This window comes from Balaenoptera borealis, assembly GCF_965194805.1.
Source record: "Balaenoptera borealis genome assembly, chromosome: 9".
Taxonomy (NCBI): Eukaryota; Metazoa; Chordata; class Mammalia; order Artiodactyla; family Balaenopteridae; genus Balaenoptera; species Balaenoptera borealis.
The window spans coordinates 119,917,761-119,930,012 of record NC_138873.1 but is presented as its reverse complement, the minus strand read 5'-3'; the positions used below and the strand labels follow the sequence as shown (position 1 = coordinate 119,930,012).

Sequence of the window (12,252 nt, the reverse complement as noted above, 5' to 3'; positions counted from 1 at the left end):
TTCTCATATTTATTTGAGCAGAAGTCTTTGAGACATACTTGATTTATCTTAACTAAGTTAATTGCCAACTAGTTTTGATCATGAAGGCCCAGTTTATAATAACCTAAAAAAAAACTCAATTAATAATATTATGCAAGTATAGCCTTGTGGTTGCAATGTTACTTATTTATATTTTCATGCAGAAAATCTGATTTGCTGCTCAGAGTTGACATGGTACAACATTTTATTTTGTTAAAATCAACTCAAAATTCTTGAACAGTTATATACCTTCAAATAATTTTAAATGGAGAGAATTTAAACAAGTTTCATTTAAAAGAACATGGCTGTAGTCGACAATAGTTATTTCAATGTGTTTTGATTGAGGTGAAACTGAACTGTATGTATGTGTGGAGATCTGTCACAGATCTGGAGGACAGATAATACTGTCCTACTATTATACATGCACACACACAAACACATGAAAACACACCATATTTGAACTAATTATTAATACTAACCATTGATTAGGAAAAGCTCATTGATACAGACTCCTTGCATGTTTAATTCATAATTGCTATTTATTTCCCTCTAAATAGATGTTTGAATTTAATCGAAAGTGTTCAGCTATAAATCTGTGCAAATCTTGTATCCATTCCTACTTTGAAATAATGGCAACATATTGTACAAAGTTTAATATTTTAGTCTCAAGAATTCACACAAAGAGATATAACTCTGTTTTCTGATAGCTGACCTAAACTTAGCTTTGAACTACTTTTTGTTTATCATGGTAGTGAAAAATATAAACTTGCCTATTCAAAATAAACTAGTTTCTTGTGGGTGAACATTTTATAAAATGAAGGTTTGACTTCATCCCCATCTCATTAGAGATGATTCTAGTTCCTGTGCCTCCCTCTGACTTCTTACGTGGCCCTGGGCAGCCGTGGCTGATGTTCCGAGCTGGACTGTGACCTCTCCACAATATGTCCAGAGCCTTCTTAGAAACTTCCGCACCGCTGAGTGGGCACATAGGGGCACTTGGGGTTGCTTTCCCTACCGTTGAGGTGGGAGGGACCGAAAGCTGCCATTATCAGCGCGGTCACGTCACCTGGGCATTTTCCTCAGCTGTGTCATTCCTGCTGCTCCTTGACCATCTCTGGATACAGGAGCTCCCTAAGAGGCCTGTGGGTGGGTGCAGGCTTCAGTGCCCCCTACGATGCACCCTTCAGTGCTAACCTCCAGTCACGTTCTCTACAGCTGGTTAGACTCAGCTCTTTTTGACCAAACTGCATATCAGAATGCCTTTTTCTTCACTTGATGGTTAATAGTATAAATTCTGCTCCCAGTCCTACAGGTTTTGAAGACTTCCAAGACAGGTTTTCTCTCTCTCTCTCTCAAAAACAAACAAACTGGGGTTTAGGAAACCTAGATTTTTAATACTAGTATTTCTGTTACAGATTTAGAAAAATCCATTCATAAATTCGGCTGGCCTCTTTTATCCAGACCACATTGCTTTCTTCCTGAGGGCAGTGCATAGGAAGTGCAGCCTGGGTGGTTAAGGAATGCAAGTGGGTAAGAAGGAGTATAGGGCAGGGGCCCAACCAAAGCCTCTTCACATCTCAGAACCATCCCAGGAGATTAACAAGGAAATGGGAGGAAAACGGTTTGGAACAATGCATGTGGTCTCAACTTTTCCACATACAAGTAAGTTTTACCTTTTTGGTTTTTTTTTAATTGTAGGGCTGATGGTGTCATGAGGACAATGGCTCCTGAGAAACTACTGAAGAGTATGCCCATACTACAGGGACAGATAGATGCGCTGCTGGAATTTGACGTACGTATCTCACCAGAAAATACTTCTTACACAGTCATGCTGCCTTTTATTTGAAGGTGGGCTACAGATAAAGAATTTCCTCAGGAAACAGATTTAGGTCTCCCTCATATAGTTGAATTAGATGAACACTTAGTTTAGGCTGTCAGTGAGGAATAGAGGATTTTGGTTGTCCAGACTGTCAGAGAAGTTTACAGGTGTTTACTTCAGTCATGGAAAACTACGAGTGGTGCATTCTTGGATCCCCATGTTCAGAGCAGGATGGTGGCCTCCTGTTGTGTTTGACAGGATAAAGTAGCTGCAAAACGTACGCTCAGGCAGCTAAATACCCCAGCCTGCTATTAGAAACTATTTTATACAGTCTGTTTAAATGGTACCATCCATGGAAGAGAATTATTTTTGTTTTGTCATGGTCCTTCTTCCTGCCAATACTAACGTGGCTTGTCTCTTAAAACCAAACCTGTATCTTGACTGTGATGGTGGATACACTAACTTACACATGCGATAAGATTATATAGAACTAAACATACACACAACAGGTAAAACGGGAAATCTGAGTAAGATGGGTGGATTGTATTGACATCAGTATCCTGGTTGTGATACGTACTATAATTTTGCAAGATGTTACCTCTGGGAGAAACTGGTAAGTAGTACATGGGAATCTCTATTTTTTTTTACAGTTTCATGTGGATTTGCAGTTATTTCAAACCAAAAATTTTAATTAATGAAACATATCTGATTCATGAAAATAAAATGTTCTGCCACGTAGGAAGATTCTTAACTCACGTTGTTAGCTTTCCTCTGTTTTGGTGGTTGCCTAAAACAAAGATTTTCCTCAAATATTAGTAACTAAAATCTCTGTTAAGATTATGGTTTCGTCTATCCTAGTCACAACACCCAACTCCTGGGAAATTTCATTTAAAGCAGCAAACCATCTTACTGTTTTTTGACAGATTTTACAGTAAGGACGTCACTAGGTATATATGGAATTGCTTCTCTTAACTTTTTTTCTTATTATTCATTTTTGTTTGCTTTCCTTACCCTTAATGTTGGTACTGTCTTACTTAAAGGAGAAAAGAAGTCAGAAAAGGAAAAAGAGCAGAGCATGAGGAGTTGTGAGCAAGGATTGGGAAATGGAGAGAAATTATTCTTCTCTGTGCTAGTGATTAGAGTATTTGGTGGGTGGGTGGATACTGTGAGTCTCCAGAATTATTTTAGGGGTAGCCGGCTAAGGTATGTTTTTCCTATGCTAGGCTTCCTCTCTGACTCACTGCAGGCCCCTGGAGCCTGAACCCTTCCACAGAGATCATTACACAGGGGAAGGAGAAGAATGTAATATGGCATAGTAAAAGCAACAAGAGTCCAGGTGTTCAAAAGTTGGATTTGATTTATCTGTGGATCATTAATCAAATAGAATGTATATATATCTTATAATTGATAGGACTAACTTCATTGACTTAAATTGAAGCAAAAAAATAGGCAATCCAGTTTTTGATATTGGTAGTGTTACACAAAGAGTTATACAGCATTTGGTGAATATGAATGAATTTCTTAGTAATCATTTGAGACTTCTTAACATGCTCTGAGAAAAATTGTCATTTGATGATCTGCATTTAACTTATGAAATTTTCGTCTGTTTCTAGGTACATCCAAATGAACTAACAAATGGTGTCATAAATGCTGCATTTATGCTTCTTTTCAAGGACCTTATCAAACTTTTTGCTTGCTACAACGATGGAGTTATTAATTTACTTGGTAGGTAGAACTACTGAATGGTGTCTATGAAGAGAGACTGTATCAGAATGCAAAGATTTGGATGCTGCAGACTTCATAAAAATCTAAACACATGGCTCATTCAGGTCACATTTCTGTGTGTGTTCTTATGTCGAGATTAAGTGCAGGGAATGGAAAGCATTCTAGGTATTTTCAGCAGAAAGAGATTTCATACAGGGATTTTGATGCTTACAAAATTTTGGAATGACCGAAGGAGCAGGTTCTAGGCTTTGCCTCTTGGAATAAGTCCCGTAACGACACCTAACTGTTCCACTGTGCTGACAACTACCTCTGATGCCTGCCCTGGAGGTGCTCCTATTTTGATGTAGTTCCGTACATGTCACCATCTTTCCTTTGCCATAAAGTGAAAATCAGATAGATGCACTGCTTGACGTTTGGCCTACAGTAAAAGATTTCTTTCTACGGACAAGGTCACCCCTTTCTGGGATATAATGATTCAGCAAACCACTTCCACCTAGTGTCAGTCTGAGAAAACATCTCTAAACCAAGCTTGAATTATTTTTTTCCCTCTGTCAGCTGGCCATAGGGATCTCCCCAGAGCCTATAGGCATGATTGGAGGGAGAAGTAGCCGTCCAGAAGATGTAGGTGCACTTGGGAGTATGAGCCACCTGTTCATACAACCTACATGGGTATTCAGGTACTGCTCGAGGCTGATCGCTTATATTACCACCTCCATTTGATGATGGAGTATATTCTTGCACTTGTCTAGCTTTATGGTTTGGTGTATAAGATATCGCTTGAGGTCTTATGATCACTTGACATTCTCTGGTCAGAACTTCAGTCTTTAGAAGCAAGCCTAGAGCAATTTTTCCAAAGGAGATCAGTTACTGTCTGAAAAAGAAATGGCCCTGCTCCAAAGCGCTAGAGGCTTCTATTGCATTTTCCTATTGGCATGTGCCAGAGTTGTCCTGCAGCATTTGGATCTGCTGTAGACACTTACAGTGCCTTTAGCTCTGCAGGAACAAAGGCCTGAGTGGCTCCAGGTTGGAGCAGTTGCAGAGTCTTCCTTGATCTGGGCCCTGCTTCCATCTGACACCATACACCGATACTCCGTTTAGACCAGCACATACACATGTTGTCTGTGTTACCTCCAAAACCAAAAAAAGCTCAGCAAAACTTTCGCCTGCATTTTCATTACAGGGAGTGCAAAGTGAAGCAATGTGTCTTTCAGATGGAAGGGACCTTTGGACCCGCAGAAACTTCATTGATGTAGCAGGTCCCTGGGCTTTCATAGATTCTCTCTCCTTCCCTTTGACCTGCCTGTGACTTATTAGGCACCTAGCATACCTGAAATTCTTTCTCACCAGCTACAGTCAACCTGATGTCATCAAATGATATCCAGTGGCATTATGACAACCAGAGAGGTTAATATACTTGAAATAAGACAGTGACCATGTACCGGCATCCCTGCCAGATGAAAGAAAACTACTTCTGATGGGCTGTGTTTACTGGGATAGATAGAAAAGAACTTGCTAGTTTGATAGATGCTTATCACATGTCAGCAACTATGTTGATTTTATGCTGGAAAGGAGGACACATCTGGATCTCTGCAAGTAAGAATCATCACCTGATTAAGTTTCCAGTAACCTACAGTTCATCTCTAAGATTCACTCATCTTTTGCACAAACCAGATATGCAAGTTAACTGGGAATATGATGGAATTGCTACCCTGTGTCTTTGTAGAGATCAAGAAACCGATGTGGGGATCCTGCTAGGTTTAAAGTATTTCTGTGTATTTCAAAGTATTTCATCTATGTATTCAGGAAACTGGGGAAATAACCACTGATAGTTTCATGCATCCACTGGATCTAATTTTTTTTAATCTCCTAATCCCCAGAAAGCCTCCACTCAGATTGGTAGAAAATATAGTGACATTTTGGATCCCCAGAGACTAGCATCGGCTTAGAGTCTGTGTCCCTGAAAATTCTGGGTGTATCCCCTTTCCCATGTGCGTAGTCACTCTGGTAAATGTCCCTTTGCAGAAGAATAGGAATAGATGCTTTTGGCTGTGTTTCAAGGCTCTTACTCAAGAATATCTGGAGGGCTTATTAAAATTGAGGTTGCTGGATACTAACCCAGAGTTTCTAATTCAGTAGGTCTGGGGTAGGGCCTGCGAATTTGCATATCTAGTGAGGGCCTGGATGGTGCTGGGTCTGGGGGACTACAGTTAGGGAACCACTGTGTTAGATCCAACTTCCGGATGTTCAGGCCAGCATTTTTTTTTTTAACATCTTTATTGGAGTATAATTGCTTTACAATGGTGTGTTAGTTTCTGCTTTATAACAGTGAATCGGCTATACATATACATATATCCCCATATCCCCTCCCTCTTGCGTCTCCCTCCCTCCCACCCTCCCTATCCCACCCCTCTAGGTGGTCACAAAACACCGAGCTGATCCCCCTTTGCTATGCAGCTGCTTCCCACTAGCTATCTATTTTACATTTCGTAGTGTATATATGTCAGTGCTACTCTGTCACTTTGTCCCAGCTTACCCTTCCCACTCCCTGTGTCCTCAAGTCCATTCTCTACATCTGCGTCTTTATTCCTGTCCTGCCCCTAGGTTCTTCAGAACCATTTTTTTTTTTTTTAGATTCCATATATATGTGTTAGCATACAGTATTTGTTTTTCTCTTTCTGACTTACTTCACTCTGTATGACAGACTCTAGGTCCATCCCCCTCACTACAAATAACTCAATTTCGTTTCTTTTTATGGCTGAGTAATATTCCATTGTATATATGTGCCACAACTGTATCCATTCATCGGTCGATGGACACTTAGGTTGCTTCCATGTCCTGGCTACAGGCCAGCATTTTGAATCGGTGCTTCTTGGCATGTTCACCCAAATTGATGAATTATCAGTGACATCACAAAAATGAACGTAATGGTCCTTCTTTACTGCTCAGAACCTTTAGAATTTATTTGAATTCTCTAGATTTTTATCAATTAGGATTGCCCGATTCAGGAGGAAAAAAATACAGGACATCTCATTCAATTTATATTCAGATCAACAGGAGTAACTTTTTTAGTATTAGTAAGTCCCATGGAACATCTGGGACCTACTTATGCTAAAAATTATTTTTTACAATTTAAATTTAACTCAGTGTCTTGTATTTTATCTGGCATCCCGACTGCCAACATGAATTTGCACAGTCTTGCACTTCTTTTAGCATGTATGTTTTTTTCCTCTTGAGTCAGGCTTTGTACTTGTCTCCCGAGGACATGCTGGATTGCTGGGTTCTAAATCTCATTCTAGGTATTGAAGCAGTTGGCAAGGGGAAGGGAGTAAGAAGTAGAGGGACGGAGCACGAGGAGAATTTTTATTCCCTCGTGGAAGGTGGGTGGATTACAGGCTCTCCAAGCAAAGCAGGACCAGCCTCTTCAGACTGAGAAAGAAAAGCTTTTTCCAACAAGGGTAGCTCATGTTGGTTTGAATCTACCCAAGTACTTTCCTTTCTAGTTTTCTTTTTCAATAAGAGTCCTAACTTTCACAAAGGAGACCATGTTGAAGCTGGAAATTTAACTTGCCCACATACATTATAATTCAGCAACTCACAAGATTAGACTCTGTGACTTTAGCGATCACAGCCCTGTGTCTGTAAGGATAAGATTATTTTAGGGCAGCTTGGGGTACCACAGTCTGACTGGAGCCTTGAGCCAGTCATTTTACATCCTGTGTTGTCATTTTCCTTTTTAAGCTCTCCAGTGGGGTCCGGAGCAGCCGTCCACCCTACAGTTCCATCTGCCTTGTTCTCATCACGGTCTATCCCAGCAGCTGCTTGTCCTGATAAGCTTCATTCTAGGTGCTTATATCAGAAAACCACAGGTCATAATTTAAGTCATTATTTTGCTCCTGTGCAACACAGAACCCGAGAATCCCATTCTCCATTAGTTGCAGGTGGTTATCACTGCCTTCAAATTCATTCAGGTTACATATCTAATCCCAGATTCCTCCCTTGGACATTTTTGAGTGTCTGATTTCTACAGCCTCTTCAGCCACCAAATACTGTGTCTATGCAAGAAACAGAAACCACTCTACGTATTCTAAATAGAAAGGGATTCAAAACAAGGGGTTAGGTCCTCATTTAATTATGGGAAGCCTACAGGAACTGGTTCTGGTCTCGGCCCCCTGAGATGCTCCTGAAGTAACCAGTTCTGTGCTCTAGGGAAGTTACTGCTTATGAGACCACTACTTGAAAGTATGCTGAAACCACCTCGGCTGCCTTACAACACTAGGGAGCTGGAGAATGGACACTTGAAGCTATAATCCAGGGAGTAGGGAGTCAGATCGAGTGGCTGTGACTGTGACAGTTATTCCCTAAAGCCCAGGAAAGCTGGAGGGTGACAGTGAAATGCTGTGAAAGATAGCTCACCCTCCAAGGATCTTATCACTTGCCATGAGAAACAGCTGTTCAGGTACAGGAAGCTGCTGCCTGCTGCTGCTGCCTCAGTTTCTCCTTCCAGATCGCCCACAGTTCTGTCTAATGTGCAGAACTAAATTTGCATCCAGATCCCTGGCTTCTCATGAGTCTAGAAAAAAGATAGAATGGAGTTGGGTGAGCCAGTCACCAACATCGAATACAGTGCTCTGGGAGGTTTTGCCTTTCCTGGGGAAAGATTCCTGCCCGTGGTGTGCAGTTCAAAACCACATCACCTTTATTTCAGGTGAGGGAGTTTGGTGGCAAGCCAAGTAAGATAGACTTTTCCATTCGCTTTTGCTGGCTGATCCTAATCTTTACAACTCATAAAGGTGAGCCTTTGCTAAAGTTCATGTCCAGCCATCTGCTGTTTTGCTTTCTCTGTGTATTCTTCACTGGGAAACTTATTATTTCCATTATGAGGAGTCTCACATCTATCCTTTCAGTCCTTCCCTTCCTCCTGAGCTTCAGTTTTGCACGTCTACTTATTTGTCGACACATAAATTTAAATATTGTGTTCTTACCTCAAACTCGGCAATCTCTGAAACTGAACTCTTGAATTTGCCCTTCCTAATCTCCTTGTTTCTGTTTATATATAATTAGTCTTTTAAACCTGAAACCTCAGTTCTCTTTGAGTTGCCCACTGACTAAAATCTGTGCCAGTCAGAAATGAAATTCTGTTGATTCATTCTCATCCTCTCTCCCCAGTGTACCCCCGCTTCATCCCCACTTCTGCTTCATGAACATTGGACTTAATGCCTTTACCGTTGATTTAGCAATTAACGATGTTAAGTCACGTGACTCTCCTCTATTATTATCTTGAACACTCCTTAAATGCTGCTGTGCTTTACTTTATGTTGACTTTACAGATGGAGTGTATTAAGCATGCATTTTCTCCTTATATTAAAATAATAAACATTCAATGTATATTTTTTATTTCATTTAATTTGAAAAAGAGAGTCTCTTGCCTAAGATTAGGAGCAGAAAAGGAGAAGAGTTGTACCTTTTCATATTAGAGACCTAACCTTTCAAAAGTGGTAGTTGTACATTCTGGCCTCACGACACTGTGGCGTTGAGTGGCCTTCATTCAGCATTGTCAACTTGCTCTTGTGAAAGTAACACTCTAGAAGAGAAGTATATGCAGTATCCCAAGTGTTTTGAGACAGGTCTGTTTTTTGTTTGTTTATTAACTAAGCGCTAGGAATTAACTTTATAAATATATCATGGGTAAGTCTTAGTCAAGGACTTCATGACCAGATCTCTACATCTAATTTTGGAATCAACAGTGGTGCAAATCTTAGCAAACATTTTGTCACTGTAATGAAACTCTGACGCATGAATAAGAAGATGCTTCCCTTACTGACTAGTGGTCGTTAGTAATAGCCTACATGCAAGGTCTCAGTTTGTTTCACAGGGATGAGATACCTTTTCACCTGGTTCTTTTCCTCGGACAGTTATTCTGCAAAAGTCAGTACTAATATGACAAGGGAATTCATCAACACTTTATAAAGATTTATGTTACAAATGTCAATATTTGATCATTTCAGGTACTGAAAATCAACATATGTTATCTTTATTATGAAAGAAAGAGACTCATTTCTGGGTGACCCATCCCCTCTGTTAAAAGTGTTAATTTCTCTGGTCTCTTAAGCGGGTGAGGGAACTTTACAGCTTTGTATTGATCAGTACATGCTGCTTTGCTGTGTCATTACCACTGTTACAGAAACACTTATGAGATTATAACCTAAAACCATCATTATTGAAAGTCTTTTGTTACTGAATCCTAAATTACCACAAAAGATACAAACAACTTAAAACGCATCCAGAGGAGACAAAAAAACACTGCTTAAAATTTTGATGCATTGGTTCTTAGAGGAGATTGAGATTATTCAGTTTGATTTCTCTTTTTGTGTTATCACTGAAGATCTGATTCAAATAAATAAACTTATAGTAAAGAAAAGTAATTTAGACACTTGGAAGAAATTGTTTATGTGAAGATTGTTTAAAAGGAAAGAAAGGTGTGTTTTACCAGAATAAGTCCTTATTTTCAAAGGTTTAAACTGAAAAGATTTGTTCCCCTGTAACACCATATTTCTGTCTCTAGCTTAGAAGACAGGGTGGGTGGACAAAGAAAGTATACTTAAATTTGGCCATTTTTTAAAAGACCCACTTTCCTCTCAAATCTTAACAACTAGAAAACATTATGTGTTTGTTTTCTTGATCTTTTTGCTTCCCTCGAATACCCTACAGGGGAGGTCCATGTTAAAAGTAAAATTACCAAAAGACTGTCAACAGAAGGTAATGAGTAGCTACCCTCAATAATTAATTCTTTGTGTAATTATATATTATTAAACCTTTCTTGAGAAAATTAAAAACACTTTTGAGGTAGTAAAATTACATGCCGAATGAAATCCAGAACTTTCAAATGTGAGAGAGCATAAAAATAGCATATGTTTAGCCATGTGCAAATATGAAATAATGGAGATACTGAGCCGTCAGTTATGATCCAGGGCTGCCAGGGAGCTATTGTAGACACTGGCCGACTGTGTCTCCATCCACAGTGTCAATAATTTTTGACTGAATGAACGGATGAATGACTGGCTGGGGAAGGCACTGTTAAAGTGCTAGTTTTCTTCAAAACATGTATGGAGAAAATACACTCTCATACTACAGTTATAATTCATGACTGAATTCTAGTCTTGGGAGGCAGAAGAGAGCAGCAAAAGGACCCTTTGTTTTTCTGTCTAGAAAGCTAAAAGTTGAGAAAGAGGATACGATTATAGACTAGAAAGGACGAAACTCCACTATTTTATAACAAAAAGACATAATGTTTGAAAGAAATAGTTAATGACCAGTAAAAGCAAGTATCACTTATATGGAGTGTAGACAATTTAAAGAATTCTTTAATTCAGGGAAGTTTATAGATTATTGCTTTATAATATATAGATTATTGCTTTATAGTGAACTAGTAAGAAAAAAAGGATGCTGTAGGGTACAGTTTTAACTTTTGAGATTGTTATCAGCAAGAATTTGATGCTGTTTTCTGAAACAGAATATTACAATATATGTATCATGAAGTATACCTGTTGTGACAATTAATATATTCTTCTACTTTAACTGTACTTTCATTATTTAAATTGTTTCATGTGAGACACCTTAGAACATAACACCTTTCCTAAACTACTCAGACCTCCCTTGTTTAGGTGTTTTTAATATTTCCCATAAGTTTTAGTGCCAACTGTTTTGATTCAAACATTAAAGTTGTAAGTAATAGTATCAATGTAAGCTTAGAAGCAGATTGAATATAATACACTTTTCGAAATGCTTATCTATCTCTTCTAGAAAAGTTTTTTGAAATGAAGAAAGGACAATGTAAAGATGCTCTAGAAATTTACAAACGATTTCTAACTAGGATGACACGAGTGTCTGAATTTCTCAAAGTTGCAGAGGTAAGTAATATTAACACATGTATCTGGAGTAAACAGAGTTCATAATCTGGCATGACATTCTGCCACAGAGTCACAGGTTATTAGGGTTGGAAGTGGCCTTGGAAGACATTTCATCCTGCTTCTCACTCAGAGCTGTGCTCTGCACTCTTGCATTTCAATCAGAAGATCATCCTGTGTCCAAATAAAAGTTTCATGGATGATGAGCTCACAGCTTTGCAAGGTGGTTTGTCCCTCCATCTCACCTCATGGCTGTCCTTGATTGTAAGAAAGTGCTTCCTTTGTATTGAACTGTAGAAAAAAGCCCTTAGAAAAGTCTGTCCATTGTTCTCAGTGTGTAAACGATAAACCCTGACTTTTCTTACTTTGTCAAAATGATTTCAATACAAGGAAAAAAGAAAACAAAGTATAATTAATTTTATAAAGTTTATAAATTGTGTCTTAAGGATGTCTCTTTATACGTAATCACAGTAACTGTGTAACCATCAAGTTGTTGTTCCTGAGGTTATCTGTAAATTGGTGTCTTCTCTTATGAAATCCAATGATTGACTCATAGTGGAAATTGTGACATTTTATTACAATCCTTTGTCAGGGTGACAAATGGGTTCTTACCTTGCTTGTCAACTAACTGATTGCTAGGGCTGACTGAAGTGTTTTGTGGGAAGGGTTCTGAAGCTCACCAGCAAAGCATTAAATGCTGTGGACGTGGGACATTCATGCCATGTTTTGGATGTTTTCGCCATTTTCAGAATATAGCACAAGAACAGGCATTTTATACACATAATT

At 39.0% G+C, this 12,252-nt stretch overlaps 1 protein-coding gene across 10 annotated transcripts in view; it reads left to right on the top strand.

Annotated features, from left to right (window-relative positions):
• The window catches only part of SNAP91 (synaptosome associated protein 91), a 158,263-nt gene that overhangs the window by 56,316 nt on the left and 89,695 nt on the right, over positions 1 to 12,252 (top strand). For all 10 annotated transcript variants that reach the window (XM_082405849.1, XM_082405850.1, XM_082405857.1 and 7 more), the window contains exons 6-8: positions 1,717 to 1,810; positions 3,451 to 3,562; positions 11,363 to 11,469. In XM_082405849.1, the coding sequence (XP_082261975.1) occupies positions 1,717 to 1,810; positions 3,451 to 3,562; positions 11,363 to 11,469 (313 nt within the window). The remainder of the gene's footprint in view (positions 1 to 1,716; positions 1,811 to 3,450; positions 3,563 to 11,362; positions 11,470 to 12,252) is intronic.